Here is a 25304-nt window from a genome sequence, read left to right as displayed (position 1 = left end):
GAGGCATTCCCAGCACACAGCAGCGGTGATGGTTCTCACACGAGCCGTACGGGCCGGGGTCAGCTTGGCAGAGGTGTTCGTGGTGCACACAGCAGAAGTGGCGTTGGAGACAGGGGTTTCATGACAATGTTGTGGACTGATTTTTCAAGTACCGCTCACACAACTGGTAATACTGCATCGATGGAAAGTGACAGGAGACAGCAGTTGTCAACTATGGTTACAAACTACTTTTCCTCCCATATCGATGTTCTCCCACACAGGTCATTCCCCTTTGACTATTGGGCTGCTAAACTGGACACCTGGCCTGAATTGGCACAATATGCCTTACAGGAGCTCGCTTGCCCAGCTGCAAGTGTGCTATCGGAAAGAGTCTTCAGTGCAGCTGGATCAATCCTGACAGAAAAAAGGACCCGTCTGTCAACCCAAAATGTGGATGATCTAACCTTCATTAAAATGAACCACGCATGGGTTTCCAAGGATTTTGTCCCACCTTCCCCTGATGACACATAGGGTGACAGAAAAATGGCTTGCTTTGGTCCACCTATTCCTGGGTCTTGACCTATTTCACCTTTTGCATCAGCTGAATGTCCAACATCAACATATGCCACTTTCTAAAACTCCCTAACTGTGCTGCCTCCCCCCCATGGCCGGGGTCACCACCTAGCGCACGACACCGTGCGAGTGCCGTTGCCCTGGACAGGTGGGTAGGCCGAATCTTGGGCGCGGGCACTGGCACAGGGTCCCTCATAGTGCAATCAAGTGTCTCTGACGGTGGTGGTGCACACCCGCCGTCAGACACACCGCCGTACTATGAGGGGCCCAGTGCCAGTACCGACGCCCACGAGTGGGCCCCCCTTGCTTGGGCGGGGCCCCAGCATTTGCAATCTTTACCTCTCCCTGCTCCTCCGCTGTGTAGTCTGGGCTGTCAAATCCATACTGGGCCTGACACCGTTTGAGCCTGCCTCCTGATGTATAGACATATATTTTGAATGTGTACGCTATCCATACATGTTATCTGGGGATACGGAACCCCTTTCTAACCTTTGTGCAATCACGTGCAATCCATACTGGGCCTAACACCATCTGAGCCTGCCTCCTGATGTATAGACATATATTTTGAATGTGTACGCTATCCATACATGTTATCTGGGGATACGGTACCCTTTCTCACCTTTGTGCAATCACGTGCAATCCATACTGGGCCTAACACCGTCTGAGCCTGCCTCATGATGTATAGACATATATTTTGAATGTGTACGCTATCCATACATGTTATCTGGGTATACGGTACCCTTTCTCACCTTTGTGCAATCAAGTGCAATCCATACTGGGCCTAACACCGTCTGAGCCTGCCTCCTGATGTATAGACATATATTTTGAATGTGTATGCTATCCATACATGTTATCTGGGGATACGGTACCCTTTCTCACCTTTGTGCAATCACGTGCAATCCATACTGGGCTTAACACCGTCTGAGCCTGCCTCATGATGTATAGACATATATTTTGAATGTGTACGCTATCCATACATGTTATCTGAGGATACGGTACCCTTTCTAACCTTTGTGCAATCACGTGCAATCCATACTGGGCCTAACACCGTCTGAGCCTGCCTCCTGATGTATAGACATATATTTTGAATGTGTACGCTATCCATATGTTATCTGGGGATACGGTACCCTTTCTCACCTTTGTGCAATCACGTGCAATCCATACTGGGCCTAACACCGTCTGAGCCTGCCTCCTGATGTATAGACATATATTTTGAATGTGTACGCTATCCATACATGTTATCTGAGGATACGGAACCCTTTCTCACCTTTGTGCAATCACGTGCAATCCATACTGGGCCTGACACCGTCTGAGCCTGCCTCCTGATGTATAGACATATATTTTGAATGTGTATGCTATCCATACATGTTATCTGGGGATACGGTACCCTTTCTCACCTTTGTGCAATCACGTGCAATCCATACTGGGCCTAACACCGTCTGAGCCTGCCTCCTGATGTATAGACATATCTTTTTAATGTGTATGCTATCCATACATGTTATCCGGGGATACGGTACCCTTTCTAACCTTTGTGCAATCACGTGCAATCCATACTGGGCCTAACACCGTCTGAGCCTACCTCCTGATGTATAGACATATATTTTGAATGTGTACGCTATCCATACATGTTATCTGGGGATACGGTACCCTTTCTCACCTTTGTGCAATCACGTGCAATCCATACTGGGCCTAACACCGTCTGAGCCTGCCTCCTGATGTATAGACATATATTTTGAATGTGTACGCTATCCATACATGTTATCTGGGGATACGGTACCCTTTCTCACCTTTGTGCAATCACGTGCAATCCATACTGGGCCTAACACCGTCTGAGCCTGCCTCCTGATGTATAGACATATATTTTGAATGTGTACGCTATCCATACATGTTATGCGGGGATATGGTACCCTTTCTAACCTTTGTGCAATCACATGCAATCCATACTGGGCGTGAGAACGGCTGGCGAGCTGTTAAGCAAGCTACAGCACCTGTGATTTGCACACGTAAGTTTTTCATTTTTTCAGGAATGACGGTTAGGCCTAATTCCGGAACTGCAGTTGACCTGCACTTACTGGGAAATCATTGTTCGCGGGTAATAATTGTAATCACAGATCCCCATCACTAACGTTGTTCAGCGGGTTATCTGCACCTGTAAGCGACAAACGCTGGCCTTTTCAGTGTAGCGCACATGCAGCCACGGACATGTAAGGGCATGACACACCAGTTATTGGCCAATCTCATGTGCCAGAGCCTCACGTGTCCCTCTAGTAAGCCGGACTTGGACCGCGGGGCATGACGGAGTCTCGTTCGTTAACGGAATTAAGCTTGCAATGTGTGCATCTGTTCTGTAGCTGGCATGGTTGAGGTTTCCCAGGTGGAGTCGAATTTAACTGTAGGCTCCACTCCTGGTGGTGCCCTTCTGGACATTCCTTTAAGGTTCAGCTTTGCAACCATACTGCCCACGTAAAACAAACACTTTGCCTTCATGAACGCTGTTTGGAGGGTCATGACTCGTGGGAATAACGCCGCCCAATCAGTTAACCTGCTAGAGAGATCGTTCGTTGCTCCCAAGCATGACATCACACTCCCTAGGAAGAAGGTAATGCCACTGTGGCGACCGTACTCCTGGGGGCGACACAAATGCACTGATGCCCAGCCACTGCTCGATGAATCTGCTGGTACATTGACCCAGACCACTACATTCCCCTCGCACGCTACACGGCCTGAATCTGACCCTGATGAAACTCAGGTTACCCTTCCCATATACAGTTCCATCTTACACGGTGACAAAGAGGAAGCTGAAGATGAAAGTGCAGGTTCGGCCCACCCGCCATCAGACACACCACCGTACTATCAGGGGCTCTGTGCCAGTGCCGTCGCCAACGAGTGGGCCCCCCCTGCTTGCTCAGGATCACAGCACTTGCAAAGTTGAAATACTGTGCAGTGAGATGGAAGATGGGGACGATGAGGAGTCCAGACAAGTACAGGGATTCCCTAGCGAGGAGACTTATTTGATTGTTTTCAATGTTGGGACAGCAATTTTTGGGGAGCACTATACTCTGGAGAATGATAGATGGGGCCCACCATACACTGGAACATTCCAAAGGTGGACATCAGACACTGGAGCAGCATTTACAGGGCCCATTATACACTAGAGCATTAGAAATGGGGCCCATTATGTTTGGAGCATTATTTGGGCCCATAAGACAGTGGAGCTTCATCCATGGGGACCAACATATACTGTAGCATTATGTGGAGCTCATCATATACTGTTTCAAACATTATATGGGACCAATGATTCTGTATGGAGAAATAGATGGGCCTCGTCATGAGATGTAAAAAGTGAAGTATTTTTCATTGTACTATATACCGCTATTTCTCTGCCGTATCGGAGCATGATGAGTTGTGGTATGTGTTAAAGGGGCGCTCTTTCTCCCAGGGCACATGAAAACCTGGAGCCAGCCCTCCCCCCACAACTGTAGCCAAATAACCCCCATTTTTCAGTGCATAACTTGTATTATGAAGTTAATTAAGGTTGACAAGCTTAAGTAAGAAGAATTGATGCTTTTGGCATTCAAATGGGCACTGTTGGTGTGTTTCCTGTACTCCTCTCACTGCCGACTTTTATTCCCCATTGACTTACATTGGGTTTCGTGTTTCGGGACGACCCCGACTTTTCCCTATCATCGGACGATCTTGCTCGACCCGACTTTTGGAAAAGTCGGGTTTCACGAAACGAAACGCGACCCTAAAAAACCAAAAGTCGCTCAACTCTATTTAGGATCCCTGTATTTAGTAATATTATAGTGAGAAGAATCCACTTAATTTGCGGTGTGTGTCTCCTGGAGCACAATCTGGGCACTATGTGGTGGGTAATAAAATGGAAAATGTGTAATTTTCACTCTCCAACATCCACTGCGTGTTAATTTGCAGAAAGTGGCTGTGGAGTCAAAATATTCACTCCTCCTAAGGATTATAACCCTCAGTGAATTAATTTATAAAATAGAATCACTTTATGGGGATTTCGATTGTTCTGGTTTTCTGTCATTTAGTTATGTTAGGTCTAGTGTTGAGCATTCCGATACTGCAAATATCGGGTATCGGCTGATATTCGCTTTATCGGAGTTCCGATATTTTTACACTATCGAATACCGGAATCGGAAGTTCCCATAATACATGAGCCAGTTGTGTTAGCCATGTTAACTAATGGCATGGCTGTGATTGACTGCTGAAATGATGTCATCATGATGCGCGGTTTGTGCGGGCCTGCCGGGGGTCTGTGCGGGCCTGCCGGGGGTTGTGTGTGTGTGCAGGCATCATCCGATGGGACTGCAAGTCCCATCGGGCTATGCCTGCTACAATGACAGTGATTGACACATTAGCCAATGATGAGACAGTAGTAGTCCCATCATCCGGCTAATGTGTTGAATGTAAAAAAAAAAAAAAAACTATACATACTACATACATACAACATGCATACATACTACATTCATACATACTATATATACTACATTCATACAACATACATACTTACTACATATATACTACATTCATACAACATACATACATACTACATATATACACAACATTCATACAACATACATACTACATTCATACAACATACTACATATATACACACAACATTCATACATACTACATATATACACACAACATTCATACAACATACATACATACTACATTCATACAACATACATACTACATATATACTACATTCATACAACCATACATACTACATTCATACTACATAATACATACTTACTACATATATACTTCATTCATACAACATACAATACATACATATAGACATACAGTACATATAACATAGAGTACATACTCACCATCACTTGTCACTTTGATCCCCGAAGCCAGTGTCATCTGTAAAAAATATTAAAATAACAAACAACCAATATACTCTGTGATCCGCAGAAATCCACTAGTGTCCCACGACGATCTCCTGCAGTGCATCACTGAGAGGTTACTATAGTTCACTAGTCTCACTTTATGGCAAAAGCTGCGTGGGAACTTTCTCACACAGCAATGCCAAATGTGAGACTAGGGACTATTTTTTTTACAGTGGCGGAGGAATGCCTACCTCCCGTCATTGTATTCCTGGAGCCCCTAGAGGGCAGTCGCATCAGCTGATGCTGCTGCTCTCCACGGGAGATCGTCGTGGGACACTCGTGGATTTCTGCGGACCAGGGAGTAATATTGGTTGTTTGTTATTTTAATATTTTTTATAGATGACACTGGCTTCGGGGATCAAAGTGACAAGTGATGGTGAGTATGTACTGTTATACAGTTCACTGCGCACGGTAGACACAGGAACACTCAGGTCTTTGGAGATGGACTTGTAGCCTTGAGATTGCTCATGCTTCCTCACAATTTGGTTTCTCAAGTCCTCAGACAGTTCTTTGGTCTTCTTTCTTTTCTCCATGCTCAATGTACACACAAGGACACAGGACAGAGGTTGAGTCAACTTTAATCCATGTCAACTGGCTGCAAGTGTGATTTAGTTATTGCCAACACCTGTTAGGTGCCACAGGTAAGTTACAGGTGCTGTTAATTACACAAATTAGAGAAGCATCACATGATTTTTCGAACAGTGCCAATACTTTTGTCCACCCTCTTTTTTATGTTTGGTGTGGAATTATATCCAATTTGGCTTTAGGACAATTCTTTTTGTGTTTTTTCATTTAAGACAAATTAAATGAAGATAATAATATCAAAGAATTTGTGTTTGCAATCATTTTCAGGAAGAAACTGAGTATTATCTGACAGAATTGCAGGGGTGTCAATACTTTTGGCCACAACTGTATGTACTGTATGTCTATGTGAATGTATTGTATGAATGTATTGTATGTAGTATGTATGTTGTATGTATGTAGCATGTTGTATGAATGTAGTATATATGTAGTATGTATGCTTTTTTTTTTTTTTTTTTTACATTCAACACATTAGCCGGATGATGGGACTACTACTGTCCCATCATTGGCTAATGTGTCAATCACTATCATTGTAGCAGGCATCACCCGATGGGACTTGTAGTCCCATCGGACGATGCCTGCACACACACACAACCGACAGGCCCACACACACAACCTACAGGCCCGCACAGACCCCCGGCAGGCCTGCACAGACCCCCGGCAGGCCCGTACAGACCCCCTACAGGCCCACAGACCCCCGGCAGGCCCGCACAGACCTCCGGCAGGCCCGCACAGACCCCGCCTGCACACACACACACACGCACAGCCTCCGCCCACACTCTTCCCCCCTCCCGAACTGGATGTGCAAGGAAAGAAAGGGTTTATTTTCATTCCGATATTTGTGCCCCATTGACTTGCATGGGTTTCCGGTATCTGAATCGGCGATACCCGATATTTTTGGGGTATCGGTACGATCCAATCCGATCCTATATTTCCCGATATCGGAAGGTATCGCTCAACACTAGTTAGGGCTTCTGCATATGGTGTGTCCAATCTCATCTGGGATCTGTTCCTGCTGTCCAGCTGGAGTAATCTGCTCCCAAATGCAGCCAATTGGAAAGTACCACACCTTACTAAAGCGCAAAGCACATGGCCGGAATCTGCCAGATACAGCGCTGTTCTCCTCTGGTTGAGTCCTCTGTGCTCAGCTTGCGGCTTGTGTATTTGTTTCCTGCTGTGACCGTGGCCCGTTTACTGACTACTCTTGTGTCTTCTGATTCTGTATTCTGTCCTTCTGGTTCTAACCCAGCTATCTGACTATTCTTCTTGGCATCTAACACCACAGAATAGCAGGTAACACCATGGGCCAAGCCTAGGGGTCCCAGTGTAAGTCCAGATTCATGTAATGGTATTAAAGGGCGATGAGCAAGGCAATCCTTGGGATATGGAAAGCAGAGAAGATAGAGCCAAGCATGTTCATGGTGGACTTCTTTTGAGCTGCCAGGTGACCATGAACAGTGCTCCCAATACATTGTGTCTGCAAACTATTCCAGCTAGATCTTCATTCAAATAGCTAAATGGCGCTCCTTCCCTTCTGAACACTGCCATGTGCCCAGACAGTAGTGTACAATCGTATGTAGGGTATAGTGCGAAGCTGGAAAATAATTTGTAAGATCCAGTTGTTTTCTATTATCCTTTGTGAAGAATTTATCACCACATAAAGTGACACACGTCAGATATTAACCCCTTCACCCCCAAGGGTGGTTTGCACGTTCATGACCGGGCCAATTTTTACAATTCTGACCACTGTCCCTTTATGAGGTTATAACTCTGGAACGCTTCAACGGATCTAGGCGATTCTGAGATTGTTTTCTCGTGACATATTGTACTTCACTTTAGTGGTAAAAATTTTTCGCTATAACTTGCGTTTATTTATGAAAAAAACAGAAATATGGCAAAAATTTTGAAAATTTTGCAATTTTCAAACTTTGAATTTGTATGCCCTTAAAACAGAGAAATATGTGACACAAAATAGTTACTAAATAACATTTCCCACATGTCTACTTTACACCAGCACAATTTGGGAAACAACATTTTTTTTTGTTAGGAAGTTATAAGGGTTAAAATTTGACAAGCGATTTCTAATTTTTACAACAAAACTTACAAAACCATTTTTTTTAGGGACCACCTCACATTTGAAGTCACTTTGAGGGGTCTATATGGCAGAAAATACCCAAAAGTGACACCATTCTAAAAACTGCACCCCTGAAGCTACTCAAAACTACATTCAAGAAGATTATTAACCCTTCAGGTGCTTCACAGGAGCAGAAGCAACGTGGAAGGAAAAAATGAACATTTAACTTTTTAGTCACAAAAATAATATTTTAGCAACAATTTTTTTATTTTCCCAAGGGTAACAGGAGAAATTGGACCCCAAAAGTTGTTGTCAAATTTGTCCTGAGTACGCTGATACCCAATATATGGGGGGGAACCACTGTTTGGGCACAAGGCAGGGCTCAGAAGGGAAGGAGCCCCGTTTGACTTGTTCAACCTAAAATTGGCTGGAATTGAGATCGGACGCCATGTCGCGTTTGACGAGTGTCTGATGTGCCTAAACAGTGGAAACCCCCCACAAGTGACCCCATTTTGGAAACTAGACCCCCTAAGGAACTTATCTAGATGTGTGGCGACCACTTTGAACCCCCAAGGGCTTCACAGAAGTTTATAACACCCGGGAGTGAAAATAAAAAATCATATTTTTTCCACAAACATGATCATTTAGTCCCCAATATTTTGTTTTCCCAAGGGTAACAGGAGAAATTGGACCCCAAAGGTTGTTGTCAAATTTGTCCTGAGTACGCTGATACCCAATATGTGGGGAGGAACCACTGTTTGGGCACATGGCAGGGCTCAGAAGGGAAGGAGCCCCGTTTGACTTTTTCAACCTAAAATTGGCTGGAATTGAGATCGGACGCCATGTCACGTTTGACGAGCATCTGATGTGCCTAAACAGTGGAAACCCCCCACAAGTGACCCCATTTTGGAAACTAGACCCCCTAAGGAACTTATCTAGATGTGTGGCGACCACTTTGAACCCCCAAGGGCTTCACAGAAGTTTATAACACCCGGGAGTGAAAATAAAAAATCATATTTTTTCCACAAACATGATCATTTAGTCCCCAATATTTTGTTTTCCCAAGGGTAACAGGAGAAATTGGACCCCAAAGGTTGTTGTCAAATTTGTCCTGAGTACGCTGATACCCAATATGTGGGGAGGAACCACTGTTTGGGCACATGGCAGGGCTCAGAAGGGAAGGAGCCCCGTTTGACTTTTTCAACCTAAAATTGGCTGGAATTGAGATCGGACGCCATGTCACGTTTGACGAGCGTCTGATGTGCCTAAACAGTGGAAACCCCCCACAAGTGACCCCATTTTGGAAACTAGACCCCCTAAGGAACTTATCTAGATGTGTGGTGAGCACTTTGAACCCCCAAGGGCTTCACAGAAGTTTATAACACCCGGGCGTGAAAATATAAAATCCTGTTTTGTTCCCACATAAATGATCATTTAGTCCCCAATTTTTAATTTTCCCAAGAGTAACAGGAGAAATTGGACCCCAAAAGTTGTTGTTCAATTTGTCCTGAGTACCCTGATACCCCACATGTGGGAGAAAACTACTGTTTGGGCACACGTCAGGGCTCGAAATGGAAGTAATGACGTTTTGGAAAGCAGACTTTGATTGAATGGTCTGCGGGCGTCATGTTCCATTTGCAGAGCCCTTGATGTTCCTAAACAGTAGAAACCCCCAATAAGTGACCCCATTTTGGAAACTAGACCCCCTAAGGAACTTATCTAGACGTGTGGTGAGCACTTTGAACCCCCAAGTGTTTCACTAAAGATTATAATGCCCAGGCGTGAAAATATAAAATCCTGTTTTGTTCCCACATAAATGATCATTTAGTCCCCAATTTTTAAATTTTCCCAAGAGTAACAGGAGAAATTGGACCCCAAAAGTTGTTGTCCAATTTGTCCTGAGTACCCTGATACCCCACATGTGGGAGAAAACTACTGTTTGGGCACACGTCAGGGCTCGAAAGGGAAGTAATGACGTTTTGGAAAGCAGACTTTGATGGAATGGTCTGCGGGCGTCATGTTCCATTTGCAGAGCCCTTGATGTTCCTAAACAGTAGAAACCCCCCATAAGTGACCCCATTTTGGAAACTAGACCCCCTAAGGAACTTATCTAGATGTGTGGTGAGCACTTTGAACCCCCAAGTGTTTCACTAAAGATTATAATGCCCAGGCGTGAAAATATAAAATCCTGTTTTGTTCCCACATAAATGATAATTTAGTCCCCAATTTTTAATTTTCCCAAGGGTAACAGGAGAAATTGGACCCCAAAAGTCGTTGTCCAATTTGTCCTGGGTACTCTGGTACCCCACATGTGGGAAAAAACTGTTTAGGCACACGTTGGGGCTCGAAAGGGAAGTAGTGTTGTTTTGGAATGCAGACTTTGATGGTCTGCTGGCGTCATGTTCCATTTGCAGAGTCCCTGATGTGCCTAAACAGGAAAAAAACCCACATATGACATCATTTTGGATACTAGACCCCCAATGAACAAATCTAGATGTGCCCCCAACTAATCTAATGTAAATTAGTAGTGCATGGAGGTGTGGTACAATTTGAAGCAATCCTTCATGCACAGGCCAGGTTTTTCGGGGCAGGTGTCGCACTGGTAAGTGGTGTCCCTGCGTATTCCATTTCTTTGTAACACACTCGACACCTTTTTTGCGGCTTACCTTTTCTTGGGGTTGGCGGGACCACCCCCGGAAAATGCTGACCTGGGACAATACGAGCACCTTCAGTTCCTGAAGTACTGGGGCCCGCTCCTTCCTGAGCGCCAAACATCATGGCCTTAACCACTACCTCCTGGAAATGAAGGTACGCCGTATCGCTGGGGCATGCACATTGTGACAGCAGGAATGCGTTGAGCATTGCCATTTGGACGATGTGCACGGCCAGCTTTTTGTACCACACCTTGGCCTTCCTCAATGCATTGTACGGTTGGAGGAGTTGATCGGAGAGATCAACTCCCCCCATTTTTTTGTTGTACCCCACTACACATGTCGGTTTGAGGACCTGTGTAGAGGTACCCCGTACAGTGCAGAGGGTACTGCCATCACCGTGTATGGTGGTCAAGAGATGGACATCTCTCTTGTCCTTGTACTTGACCACCAGCAGGTGGTCGCTACATTGGGCTCTGCTCTCACCTTTTCGGAGCATCTGCCCAAGTAGCGTCTTCAGGAGGCCTCTCTGATTTTTGCGGACAGTACCGCAGGCTGCGGTACGTCGGTCAGAGAGGGATTTGTAGAGTGGGATGCTGGTATAAAAGTTATCAGTGTAGAGGTGATAACCTTTATCCAGCAGTGGGTGCACCAAATCCCACACAATTTTCCCACTCACTCCCAGGAAAGGAGGACACTCAGGGGGTTCAATCCGGGTGTCCTTCCCTTCGTAAACTCTAAACTTGTGGGTGTACCCTGAGGTACTCTCACACAACTTATAGAGTTTGATTCCGTACCTGGCCCTCTTACTGGGCAGGTATTGACGGAATCGCAGCCTTCCCTTGAAGTGAACCAAGGACTCATCCACGCAGATGTCCCTTTGGGGCACGTACACTTCAGCAAACTTTTTGTTGAAGTGTTCGATGACCGGCCGAACTTTGAACAGACGGTCAAAGTTGGGGTCATCTTGTGCGGGACACGCTGCATTATCAGTATAATGCAGAAACTTGTGGATGGCCTCAAAACGCGTCCGGGCCATGACCATTCGGAACACTGGAGTGTTGTATAAAATATCAACACTCCAATATTGCCGAATTTCCGGTTTCTTCAGTATCCCCATATGGAGGACCAGGCCCCAAAACTGCGTCATTTCAACTGCGTCTACAGGAGACCAGTTTGAAAATGTTGAACGCGGGTTTTGCTCCAAAAATTGACGAGCGTACAAATTAGTTTGCTCCACCATGAGGTTAACAAAATCCTCAGAGAAAAAGACTTTGAAAAAGTCAATTTCTGTGAGGCCGGTGGTGTCAAACTTGATTCCTGATTCTGCCACAAAATCAGGAATCAGTGGCTCGTAATTTTTGGGGGGCGAGGTCCATACGGGGAGCACTGGGTCAGCTGCGGGCATGGTGGGCGCTGCCTCATCTTCTGTCCTGGAGCGTCTGCGTGGCGGTTCCGCAGGACCCGAGGAGGAAGATGAGGAGGGAGAAGAGGAAGAAGAAGAGGATGAAGAATCCGAAAAATAAAGAAAAGTCGGATCGTCATCCAAATCGCTATCAGTTTCGGAGGCAAGTAAAGCATATGAATAGCGCTGTTGGGATGAATTTGATGACATTTTTGTGTAAATATGGTGCTTGGGTGTACACTTTATTGAAAACTGTATGTGTACGTGAGGGGGGGGGAGTGATTGGTGTAAACTTTCTGTAAAGAAAAAGCTGTGGAAAAAAGTATAAAACAGCAGGCCCTAGCTGATAAGTGTCACTTATCAAAACTAGGCTGCTGGATGTGCACACGGGGTGGCGCAAGGGGGGGGTGGAAAAAAAAAAAAAAAGGAAAACGGCAAACTCTGATAAGTGAACTGTGTCACTTATCCAAGTTTCGCAGCTGCGGGATGTGTGTACGGAGGGGCTAAGGAAAAAAAAGCGAGCTCAAGTGTTGATCGGTGAACTGCGTCACCAATCAACGCTCGGCGGCTGCGCACAGAGGTGGCGCAAAAGTGGGGTGGAGGGGGGTAAAAATAGGGGGAAGGGGGATGGGGGGATTGGGGTGGAAGAAGAGAGATTGGGCAGGGATCAACAGTTAGGGTTGTAGTTAGGTGGCACAAAGGGGGGTGAAAAAAATGAAAAGCGGCAGGCACAAGCTTGGATAAGTGACGTGTGTCACTTATCCAACTTTTGCGGCTGCGGGATGTGTGTACGGAAGTGGCGCAAAAGGGGCTAAGGAAAAAAAAACGAGCTCAAGTGTTGATCTGTGAACCTCGTCACCAATCAACGCTCGGCAGCTGCGCACGGAGGTGGCGCAAAAGTGGGGTGGAGGGGGGTAAAAATAGGGGGAAGGGGGATGGGGGGATTGGGGTGGATGAAGATAGATTGGGCAGGGATCAACAGTTAGGGTTGTAGTTAGGTGGCACAAAGGGGGGTGAAAAAAATGAAAAACGGCAGGCACAAGCTTGGATAAGTGACGTGTGTCACTTATCCAACTTTTGCTGCTGCGGAATGTGTGAACGGAAGTGGCGCAAAGGGGGCTAAGGAAAAAAAAGCGAGCGCGAGTGTTGATTGGTGAACTGCGTCACCGATCAACGCTCGCCGGCTGCGCACGGAGGTGACGCAAAAGTGGGGTGGAGGGGGGTAAAAGGGGGGTAAGAGGGGGGGTGGAGGGGGGATGGGGGGATGAAGATAGATTGGGGGGGTGAAGATAGATTGGGCAGGGGATCAGGGATCAATTAACACTTACAATTATAGTTTTCTTTCTTCTTCTTCTTCTTCTTCTTCTTCTTCTTCTTCTTCTTCTTCTTCTTCTTCTTTCTTCTGCAGGGATTGTGATGCTACAAGCTGTGGCACCACAATACCCAGCACAGGAGCTCTTGCTGCGCCCGACTTCTCTGCAGGAATCCTCAGCTAGAGTGAGGACCCCTGCAGACAGGTCAGAGGCAGGTCAGGGGGCAGGTCACAGAGCGGTCACATCGCTGCTGTGACCTGTCATTGGTGGGATCGAATGATTACATCGATCCCACCAATCCCTGATCTGCCTGGTGACCATGGCAACTGCCTAGAATCGGAGCTCACAGCTCCGATTACTAGGCAGGTCATGCCCAGGTCACCAGCAGGGCACAGAGCGGTCACATGGTGACCGCAGCTGTGCCCTGTGGTTGGCGCGATCGCCGATCTAATCGATCGCGCCAGCCAACTCCTGCAGGCCCTACTGGGCCTGCATCAGGCTCCAGCATGATCGGTGCTAATATAGCACCGATCCTGGCCGGTACTGGCAGGGCACAGCGGCGATATAGCGCCGCTGTGCACTGCGATTGGCGCGATCGATCAGGTCGGCGATCGCGCCAATCCGGGTGCTTTTTGCCGGTGCCTGGCAACGCCAGGCACCGGCTCTAGGATCGAGTACATCGGTACTCGATCCCCGCCTAGGACATCATTGTTTCAGCCAAGCTGATTGGCTGAAACAATGAGAAACGCTGCGATTGGCTGTTCAGAATTGAACAGCCAATCACAGCGCTCTGGATGCCGGGGGGGCGGGATCGCAGCCCGGGATGCCGACGCCATCTTTTCGAAGGTGAGATGGCGTCGGAATTTTAATGCGATCACCGCGACTTTAGTCGCGGTATCGCATTAAAGGGCCCGACGTACTATCCCGTCCCCGGTCATACGGGCCCGGGTACCGTGGACGGGATAGTACGTCGGATGGCAGGAAGGGGTTAATAATGGGGCCTGATTAGGAACTACTGAAATGATCAAACTCCACAGTCTCCATCAGTACTAAATGAGTAACTAGTGGTGAAACCTCTCTGGTGTAACTAGAGTATGGGTCTCGGAGACTTCACAATCTATACTATCCTAAGCTCCAATATTTTCTGTCAGATGAGTTTCAAGAAGAAATATTAGGCATTTAAAGAGAACTGTGTATAAGGCCGGTTTCACACGTCCTGATATTTCCGGTACCGGAGATGTCCATGTGTGTAATACTTGTGGCACATGTGTGACAACCGTGTGCCGCCCTAGTGCAGCATCAGTACCACAAGGACGGCCGACAGGGAAGAAGCGCTACAGTAAGCGCTGTTCCCCGGCAGCGGGTGCTGAAGACGCTCACATCATTCTCCCCTGCTCTGCCGGCGGGGAGAATAATGATAGTTATATTAAAGTAAGAATGATGACTATTACTCCCATCAACCTACACCTGATGCTAAGTACAATGACAGCAGGAGCAGATGATGGGAGTATTCCTCACCCGCCGCCTGCGCTATAACTAAATAAAGGAATGAAAAAACGGCGTGCGTTCCCTTTTATTTTCTATAACCAGTCCGGAAAAACTCACAACTGGGGGCTGCAACCCTCATCTGTCAGCTTTGGCAAGGCTGGTTTTCAAGAATAGAGGGGTCCAAACAGTTTTTTTAATTAATTAAATAATTTAAAAAAACGGCGTGAGTTCCCCTCCATTTTTGACAACCAGCCTTGCTAAAGCTGACAACTGGGGGCTAGTATTCTCAGGCTTGTAAGGGGCCATAGATATTGACCCCCCAGCCTAAAAATAGCAGCCTGCAGCTGCCCAGAAAAGGAAAATCTATTAAATGCGCCTATTCTGGTGCTTTGCCCGGCTCTTCCCACTTGCCCTGTAGTGATGGCAAGTGGGCTTCATATTTGTGGGGTTGTATTGTCAGGTGACATCAAGCCCACGGCTTAGTAATGGAGAGTAAGACACCTATCCATTACTAATCCTATAGATATATGGTAAATAAATCACAGCCAGAATAAAGTCTTTTATTAGAGATAAAACAACACACATGGTAAGTAGGAAGAGCCGGGCAAAGTGTCGGAATTTCTGGGTTTTCTGGGCAGCTGCGGGCTGGTTATTGTTTAATCTGTATTTGTAGTTTTCAGTTAATGAGATTCTTGTGCTTCGGGGTGGAATTGTGGGAGTGGCTGTGGGTTGGGCTGTGGGAGGGGCCTTATGTGGTGCTCTGCGTATATATTCATCTGTATTGGCTTATGACACTGACCCTTCAGTGACCTGCCCCCTATTTTACATAAAAAATTACATCCAGAAAAATGTCACCGGCGATGGTGGCGCCTGCGCAGTACCATCTATAAGTAAGAGATAGATGCTACTGGCCAGGCGCCGCCAGTGTCATTTGTAATTTCTTTTTTCTAAGCCTCACAATAGCCACAATATTATAGGCATAATCACCAATAATATCAACACTATTATATGCATTATGTAATAATGTGGGCAGGTCAGTGAGGGGTCAGCGACCTGTCATAAGCCAATACAGATGCATATGTAAACAGACCATCATATAAAGCTCCGCCCACAGCCCCGCCCCAGAGCACGAGAATCTCATTAACTGAAGACTACAAATACAGATTAAACATAAACCACAAGACGGATTTCATCACCAGGTATCACTGTAATCAGTATAACGACGCTGACCTGACAGTGTCTGTAGGTTACTGTGCACAATCCGGCTGACAGGATCCCTTTAAATTTAGATCTTAGGCATTTGGAAGAGGCAATGGAGAGATTTTTTTCAAGACTATCAGGGAGTTACAGACTCACATTAGGCAGGAAGGCCGATCCCACCACAATCAAACTATCATACAGAATGAACAGGTTATAAAAAAAAGACACAGAATAAAAAAATATGTTACATCCCCAACAACGTATGTACAAGGGGAGAACACTAAACGAGTTGCACTCATTTATGGTGGACCATTGCAGCCACTATGAGTCCTGACCGGAGGAGTAGAGAAAGTATTAGCGCCCCCATTTCAGGAGAGATTGTGCAGTTATCTGAATTCCTTAGGATGGAAAACATATTGGAATTCATGACGTTTAGTAAATCTATGACACCAGGGCTGGAGCCAACACATCTCCTGCAGGCGGGAATAAATGTATATTACAGCCATCAGCCACACACAGCTTAGAGATCTATCATGGCACAGGTGGAATGTTTGTCCTGGAGATTATCACAATCCTCCTTGAAATTACTGTATTTTTTGGACCATAAGACGCACCTAGGTTTTAGAGAATGAAATTAGGAAAAAAAATTGAAGCAAAAAATGTGGTCAATTCTGTACTTAATATCCCCTATCCTGGTATATATGGTCCCCTCATACCCATTCTGATACACATGGCCCACTCATCTCTATCCTGGTATGCATGGCCTCATCCCAATCCTGGTATGCAGGGTCCCCATCTTGTCCTGGTATGCATGATCCCATCCCTATCATGGTATGCAGAGCTCCAATCTTGTCCTGGTATGCATGGTCCCATCCCTATCCTTGTATGCAGGGTCCCCATCTCGTTCTAGTATGCATGGTCCCATCCCTATCCTTGTATGCAGGGTCCCCATCTCGTTCTAGTATGCATGGTCCCATCCCAATCCTGGTATGCAGGGTCCCCATCTTGTCCTAGTAGGTATGGCCCCATCTCATCCTGGTATGCAGGGCCCCATCTCATCCTAGTATGCATGGCACCTCATCGCTATCCTGGTATGCATGGCCCCATCATCCCTATCCTGGAAAGCATGGCCCCAACCTTATCCTGGTATGCATGGACCCCATCTCGTCCTGGTATTCAGTGACTTATTTCGTCCTGGTATGTAGGGCCCCATCCTTATAAGCCCCCACCCCCATTCCTATCCTGGTGTGCATGGCCCATCACAAAACATTAAAAAAAAACCAAACCATTACGCTTACCTCTGGTGCCAGCATCTGCTATTTGCTTGTAAGCAGCGCTGAGAACAGTGAGCATTCATGAATATTCATTTCTCTTAAGTAGCGGCACACGTGACCGCCGGTAGCAGCAGGAAGCCGGTGGCTGACACTGCGCGCTACTGAAGAGCAATGAATACTTACTGCCCTTTGCGTGCACGTCCCTGCCATGCGCTGCTTACAAGCATATAGCAGTTGCTGGCACCGGAGCAGGACGCTGCGAGGGAGCGCGGGGTAAGTAAGTGTAATGATTTGTTTTTTAATGTTTTCTGATGGGACCATGCATACCAGGATGGGGACGGGGGTGGGGGCCAATTATAAGGATGGGGCCATGCATACCAGGACCGGGGTTAGGGGCTAATCATCTCAAGATACTATTATTAAAGAGAAATGAATATTCATTGCCCTCCAAGCCCATGGGCGTGTAATGCAGTGAATATTCATTTCTCTTTAGCAGCGGGAACAAGATTTAGCCGCAGTCACCGGCTCCAGCCTCCTGTGACCCGCTGCTCCGCTGATGCAGTTCCCTCACCTCCACACCAAAGCCAGAGCCGGTACATCCGGACTATAAGACGCAACCCCCATTTTCCTCCACATTTTTGAAGGATAAAAGTGTGTCTTATATAGTCCGAAAAATACGGTAGTTTTAATACAAATTGGAAAGTCAGGATAAAGGGAAACTCTGCTGTTATTGTACAGAAATTCACACTTGGCCTCACTGCACATTTACTGTTGTGGATCATAAAAGAGATGTTTGGCCAGAAAGACTGGACCTGGTCTTGTAGGGACCATGAGACATTCAGCAGCACAGAAGGGAGAGAAGATTCATCCGATAAGATCTCAGGGATCTAGGAAGCCAACAGCATCATTACCCTCCGCTTTCTCTTACAGGCCCAGCATAAGATTTTTCTACAAGTGATTTTCTATCTTGTCAGCACATTCTACGTACGCTGTCATTTGGATTTAGTTACAGATCTGGGCAGGGAACAGTCAGCGTCTCCTAATCCCAGGGGGTAGGTGGATCTACCAGGTTGTAAGTTCTATAGAAAAGGGATTTCAATGTCCAAAATCAATGAACAGTTTTGGGTGGAGGAGAATGTTGTGGTACTAGAGGCAAAATGGTGATCATGGTAATACGGCCGGACTACACCACCGATAAAGCAACCACAGCCGGTGACTGAGAGGAATCTGTGACTTCTCTACATTCAGTGGTTACTACTCACCTGGGTAGTCATATGTGGGAATCTCCTCTTTACACCGCTCATCATCTCTTACATATGTCTCTGTAGTATTAATATGGGTCAGATCTTCACCCTGAAACAAATATTGTAAAAGTCACCGACAGATGGAGAAGTCCCATCTATGATCAGCTCTAATCCTGCCATCTCCACCGTTCTCATTACACAGGTATAAAACATATAACACTGGTGGATAAAACAAGACTGAGCACAAGACCTTCACAGCCGTCTACACATCATAGGGGAGATCTCCTGACACCTTCTCTCCATCTACCTGATGATCCTGAGGAGCACTGGGATCCTCTTGTTTACAGTCCTGTGGAAGAAGAGGACGGGGACATCTCTCTGGTGTTGTCCTCTTACTGGATAGATCTGGAGGAAACACATACAGGGACTGAATTCATTCTCTACATACAGATAATTATAGGCCGTGTGTATTTAGTCCTGTCTATTACCTGGAGATGTGAGGCGCTGGGGAACCTCCATTATGACGTTCTTGTACAGATCGCTGTGTCCTTCTAAATACTCCCACTCCTCCATGGAGAAATAGACAGCGACCTCCTGACACCTTATAGGAACCTGACACATACAATGATACCGTCATCCCCCGATCCCTTCATAGTGTTTCTGTATAATGTCCAGGCATTCCCAGCAGTGTCACCTCTCCAGTCAGCAGCTCAAACATCTTGTAGATGAGTTCTAGGATCTTCTGGTCATTGATATCCTCACGGATTAGGGGGTGAGGTGGAGGCCCCGTGATTGGGCTCAGGGGTCTTCCAGATCCCTCAGACACAGGGTCCTGACAGCGATCACTAGAGGTCTTCTTCACCACTGTGTAATCCTGGTTATGGAGAGACACATTAATAAATCTCACTACAGACATTTCCAGAGTCCTCACCTCTCCAGTTCTGTCCATATGTTATTCCCATAGATAAGAATGATAGAATGTGACGTCATCAGAATCTCTCACCTCTCCAGTGAGACGGAAGAGGATCTCTAGGGTGAGGTGTAACATTCTCTCCGCCATCTTGTCTCTGTCCATACCCATCCTTGATGGGTAAATCAAGAATATTTTCTTTTGTAGAAGATCTTCACTGAGAGGATCCGATATTGTAGAGACCTGAATGAGAAGAAGATGATGCGATGTAACACTGTGCTTGAGAGCGGGCCCACCTGGAGCTACTGTCAGGGCTGGCGTTTGTACTTCACATGTATCAGAGTGCAGGGAGTGAGTCATGTAACCACTCTTCTGCAGTTTGTGGAGGAGAGGGGGAAGGAAGGTTACCCACCCAATCCAGGATGAGCGCGCTCTCCTTCAAAGCTCCCTGCTGCAGAGAAGTCATCAGCCCCAAAAGCCTGGACGCAGCGGGGCTTGCTCTGCCTCTGACTGTGAGCTGAGCTCACTGTCTGCACTCTTCTGCTTCTGTCTGGAAGGAGCCTGACAGCCAAGGAGGCTAGGAGCAGCACCGAGGACCAGGGACACACTGGACACAACATGAGGACTGATGAGTGTCTTGGCACATGTCATTTACTATTTGATATGTCTAATCTGTTGGTCGAATATATACATACAGATACATAAAGCAATGAAGGTTCTTAAAGGGGTTGTCCACTACTTTAAATTAACGCCCCAATGTATCCCCCTGGCGCCCCTAATGAATTTTGTAAATACCTCATGTTGCCTATACTGCCTGTGAGCGTCGCTATCGCTGGCCGCTCACAGGCAGCACATGACCCCTGGCTGCAGCCGGCTCTTGCTTCCGCTGACGTCCCGACAAGTGCTGGCAGCAGCCGGGGGTCCATCTTCCTCCTTCCGCGCTGGCTGCCAGACTGTGGGAGCGATTATCCCCCTGCATCACACCCGGCATCCACCAAGCGCCCATTCATTGAGAAAGCGCGCAGTGGATGCTGGGTGGATGCTGGGTGTGACCCCGGGGGTAACCCCGCCCACAACCCAGCAGCCACTGCGGGGACCCAGCGCTGAGTCACGCCTCACTTGTGACATCAGCGCTGGGTTACGTGCTGCCTGTGAGCGGCCAGCGATAACGCCACTCACAGGCAGTATAGGCAACATGAGGTATTTACAAAATTGATTAGGGGCCTGGGGGGATACTTTGGGGGTTAATTTAATGTAGTGGACAACCCCTTTAAACTTTTATGTCTTGTTTATCCTGCAAGCTGGACAGAGACTAAGGGTATGTGCACACGTTGCTTATTCCATTGTGGATTTTTCTGCATGGATTCTGCAGAATCCGCAGGTAAGACGACCTGTGTTTTACCTGCAGGTTCCTGCGGATTTAGTGCGGATTTGCTCTGCGTTTTTACACCTGCAGATTCCTATAATGGAATAGGTAAAGGTTTTAAATACAAGAGTTAGGACTGTCCCACAAGGGTTGCCGTGACGTGGCGGGATGGCTTCTACATTATTTTGATCAAAATTATGTTAACTAAATACCCTTATTATTACTATTATTACTACCTTCATGCAATTTTTGCAATATATTTTTTTACTTTTTTATTCCAGGATATTTGTTTTGTGTTTTGCTTTTGGTTTTCTCTGTGTAAAGGTCATGTGTTCATATGCAATTACAATTTGCATGCACATTAATTTACTTTTTCTGCTCAGACCCAGTTTCTCATTTGTTTCATTGCGCATTCTGTGCATATAAGGGTGTGACCGCCCTGCTTCTGAGTTGGAAAATCCATCCTGTCTGGCCTACACTATTACTGGTGGTTCAGTCCCTCTGTCCTTGTTCACATTTACGTCACTTGACAAGTGGAAAGGTTTTAAATACAAGAGTTAGGACTGTCCCACAAGGGTTGCCGTGACGTGGCGGGATGGCTTCTACATTATTTTGATCAAAATTATGTTAACTAAATACCCTTATTATTACTATTATTACTACCTTCATGCAATTTTTGCAATATATTTTTTTACTTTTTTATTCCAGGATATTTGTTTTGTGTTTTGTTTTTGGTTTTCTCTATAATGGAATAGGTGTAAAACCGCTGCGGAATCCGCACAAAGAATTGACATGCTGTGGAAAATAAACCGCTGTGTTTCCGCGCTGAATTTTCAGCATCATGTGCACAGCGGTTTTTGTTGCTCACTATGGGCCTGATTCACAGTCTCTCCTGCCTTGATTGACATGGCTGACGTCTCCTGTGTCATCCACTGTCTGTCCAGCTCTCGCACCTGCACAGGAGGGAACAGGAGCTGCGCAGCGCAACAGACTGGATGACATAGGAGGCGTCAGCCACGTCAGTAAAGGCAGGAGGATGGCAATTGTGGGGTCAGAGGAGGTGCTAAGCAGGGACCATAGACACTCATCCGACTGGACGCTGCCGATTAGCTTACGAGAAGGAGAATGATTATTTTCTTAAGTTTGCAAGCGGCTGGAATCTTACAGGATGGCTTTTTAAATGTGGCTAAAAGATGGTGGCTACAGGTCTTACAGATTAACCCCTTCACCCCCAAGGGTGGTTTGCACGTTCATGACTGGGCCAATTTTTACAATTCTGACCACTGTCCCTTTATGAGGTCATAACTCTGGAACGCTTCCATGGATCCCGGTGATTCTGACATTGTTTTCTCGTGACATATTGTACTTCATGTTAGTGGTAAAATTTCATTCAAATAACTTGCGTTTATTTGTGAGAAAAATGGAAATTTGGCGAAAATTTTGAAAACTTCGCAATTTTCCAACTTTGAGTTTTTATGCCCTTAAATCACAGAGATACGGCACACAAAAAACTTGATAACTAATATTTCCCACATGTTTACTTTACATCAGCACAATTTTGGAACCAAAATTTTTTTTTTGTTAGGAAGTTATAAGGGTTAAAAGTTGACCAGTGATTTCTCATTTTTACAACACCATTTTATTTTTAGGACCACATCACATTTGAAGCCACTTTGAGGGGTCTATATGATAGAAAATACCCAAAAGTGACACCATTCTAAAAACTGCACCCCTTAAGGTGCTCAAAACCACATTCAAGAAGTTTATTAACCCTTTAAGTGCGTCACAGGAATTTTTTTGAATATTTAAAAAAAAATGAACATCTAACTTTTTTTCACAAAAAAAAAACTTCAGGTTCAATTTTTTTTATTTTACCAAGGGTAACAGGAGAAATTGGACTGTAAAAGTTATTGTGCAATTTGTCCTGAGTGCGCTGAAACCTTATATGTGGGGGGGAACGACTGTTTCGGCGCATGGCAGAGCTCAGAATGGAAGGAGTGCCGTTTGACTTTTTCAATGCAAAATTGGCTGGAATTCAGATCGGACGCCATGTCACGTTTGGAGAGTCCCTGATGTACCTAAACAGTGGAAACCTCCTACAAGTGACCCCATTTTGGAAACTAGACCCCCAAGGAACTTATCTTGATATGCGGTGAGAACTTTGAACCCACAAGGGCTTTACAGAAGTTTATAACGTACAGCGGTGCAATTAAAAAATCATATTTTTTCCACAAAAATGATCTTTTCACCCCAATTTTTATTTTCCCAAGGGTAACAGGACCCTAAAATTTATTGTGCAATTTGTCCTGAGTACGCTGATACCCCACATGTGGGGGTAAACCACTATTTGGGCGCATGGCAGAGCTCGGAAGGGAAGCAGCGCCATTTGACGTTTTTGGCTGGAATTGAGATCGGACATCATGTCGCGATTGGAAAACCCCTGATGTACCAAAACAGTGGAAACCCCCCACAAATGAAACCATTTTGGAAACTAGACCCCCTAAGGAACTTATCTAGATGTGTGGTGAGAACTTTGAACCCCCAAGGGCTTCACAGAAGTTTATAACATACAGCCGTACAATTAAAAAATCATATTTTTTCCACAAAAATGATCTTTTCACCCTCAATTCTTATTTTTCCAAGGGTAACAGGACCCTAAAAGTTATTGTGCAATTTGTCCTGAGTACGCTGATACCCCACATGTGGGGGTAAACCACTATTTGGGCGCATGGCCGAGCTCGGAAGGGAAGCAGCGCCATTTGACGTTTTTGGCTGGAATTGAGATCGGACACCATGTCGCGATTGGAAAACCCCTGATGTACCTAAACAGTGGAAATCCCCCACAAATGACACCATTTTGGAAACTAGACCCCCTAAGGAACTTATCTAGATGTGTGGTGAGAACTTTGAACCCCCAAGGGCTTCACAGAAGTTTATAACATAAAGCCGTACAATTAAAAAATCATATTTTTTCCACAAAAATGATCTTTTCACCTTCAATTCTTATTTTTCCAAGGGTAACAGGACCCTAAAAGTTATTGTGCAATTTGTCCTGAGTACGCTGATACCCCACATGTGGGGGTAAACCACTATTTGGGCGCATGGCAGAGCTCGGAAGGGAAGCAGCGCCATTTGATGTTTTTGGCTGGAATTGAGATCGGACACCATGTCGCGATTGGAAAACCCCTGATGTACCTAAACAGTGGAAACCCCCCACAAATGACACCATTTTGTAAACTAGACCCCCCAAGGAACTTATCTAGATGTGTGGTGAGCACTTTGAACTCCCCAGTGCTTCACAGAAGTTTATAACGCCCGGGCGTGAAAATAAAAAATTCGTATTTTTTCCACAAACATGATCTTTTAGTCACCATTTTTTTATTTTCCCAACGGTACCAGGAGAAATTGGACCCCAAAAGTTGTTGTCCTATTTGTCCTGAGTATGCTGATACCCCATATGTGGGAGAAAACTACTGTATGGACACACGTCGGGGCTCGGAAGGGAAGTAGTGACGTTTTGGAATGCAGACTTTGATGGAATGGTCTGCGGGTGTCATGTTGCCTTTGGAGAGCCCCTAATGTACCTAAACAGTGGAAACCCCCCACAAATGACCCCATTTTGAAAACTAGACCCCCTAAGGAACTTATCTAGATGTGAGGTGAGCAATTTGAACCCCCAAAGGCTTCACAGAAGTTTATAATGCCAGGGCATGAAAATAAAAAAATCGTATTTTTTCCACAAACATGATCAATTAGTCCCCAATTTTTTTATTTTCCCAAGGGTAACAGGAGAAATTGAACCCCAAAAGATGTTGTCCAATTTGTCCTGAGTACGCTGACACCCCATATGTGGGAGAAAACTACTGTATGGACACACGTCGGGGCTCGGAAGGGAAGTAGTGACGTTTTGGAATGCAGACTCTGATGGAATGGTCTGCGGGTGTCATGTTGCCTTTGGAGAGCCCCTAATGTACCTAAACAGTGGAAACCCCCACAAATGACCCCATTTTGGAAACGAGACCCCCTAAGGAACTTATCTAGATGTGAGGTGAGCACTTTGAACCCCCAAAGGCTTCACAGAAGTTTATAATGCCCGGGCATGAAAATAAAAAAATCGTATTTTTTCCACAAGCATGATCAATTAGTCCCCAATTTTTTTTATTTTCCCAAGGGTAACAGGAGAAATTGGACCCCAAAAGTTGTTGTCCAATTTGTCATGAGTACGCTGACACCCCATATGTGGGAGAAAACTACTGTATGGACACACGTCGGGGCTCGGAAGGGAAGCAGTGACATTTTGGAATGCAGACTTTGATGGAATGG

The 25304-nt window shown here is 45.9% G+C and overlaps 1 protein-coding gene across 2 annotated transcripts in view; it reads right to left on the bottom strand.

Moving 5' to 3' along the window:
• Positions 1-25304, bottom strand: part of LOC141060199 (oocyte zinc finger protein XlCOF8.4-like) — a 115748-nt gene that overhangs the window by 6596 nt on the left and 83848 nt on the right. The window contains exons 1-6 of one of the 2 annotated variants that reach the window (XM_073556445.1): positions 20028-20197; positions 19709-19858; positions 19400-19579; positions 19194-19317; positions 19013-19110; positions 18724-18814 (exon numbers count right to left, since the gene is read on the bottom strand). In XM_073556445.1, the coding sequence (XP_073412546.1) occupies positions 18724-18814; positions 19013-19110; positions 19194-19317; positions 19400-19579; positions 19709-19858; positions 20028-20081 (697 nt within the window). In that variant the 5' untranslated portion in view covers positions 20082-20197. Of the gene's footprint in view, positions 1-18723; positions 18815-19012; positions 19111-19193; positions 19318-19399; positions 19580-19708; positions 19859-20027; positions 20198-25304 lie in introns of those variants that run through there. The other variant, XM_073556446.1, reaches the window with a different exon arrangement.

The sequence above is a fragment of the Dendrobates tinctorius genome, unplaced genomic scaffold (assembly GCF_039654945.1).
Source record: "Dendrobates tinctorius isolate UK_male_01 unplaced genomic scaffold, ASM3965494v1 ptg000233l, whole genome shotgun sequence".
In the NCBI taxonomy this organism is placed as follows: domain Eukaryota; kingdom Metazoa; phylum Chordata; class Amphibia; order Anura; family Dendrobatidae; genus Dendrobates; species Dendrobates tinctorius.
This window is presented reverse-complemented; position numbering and strand designations above follow the sequence as displayed.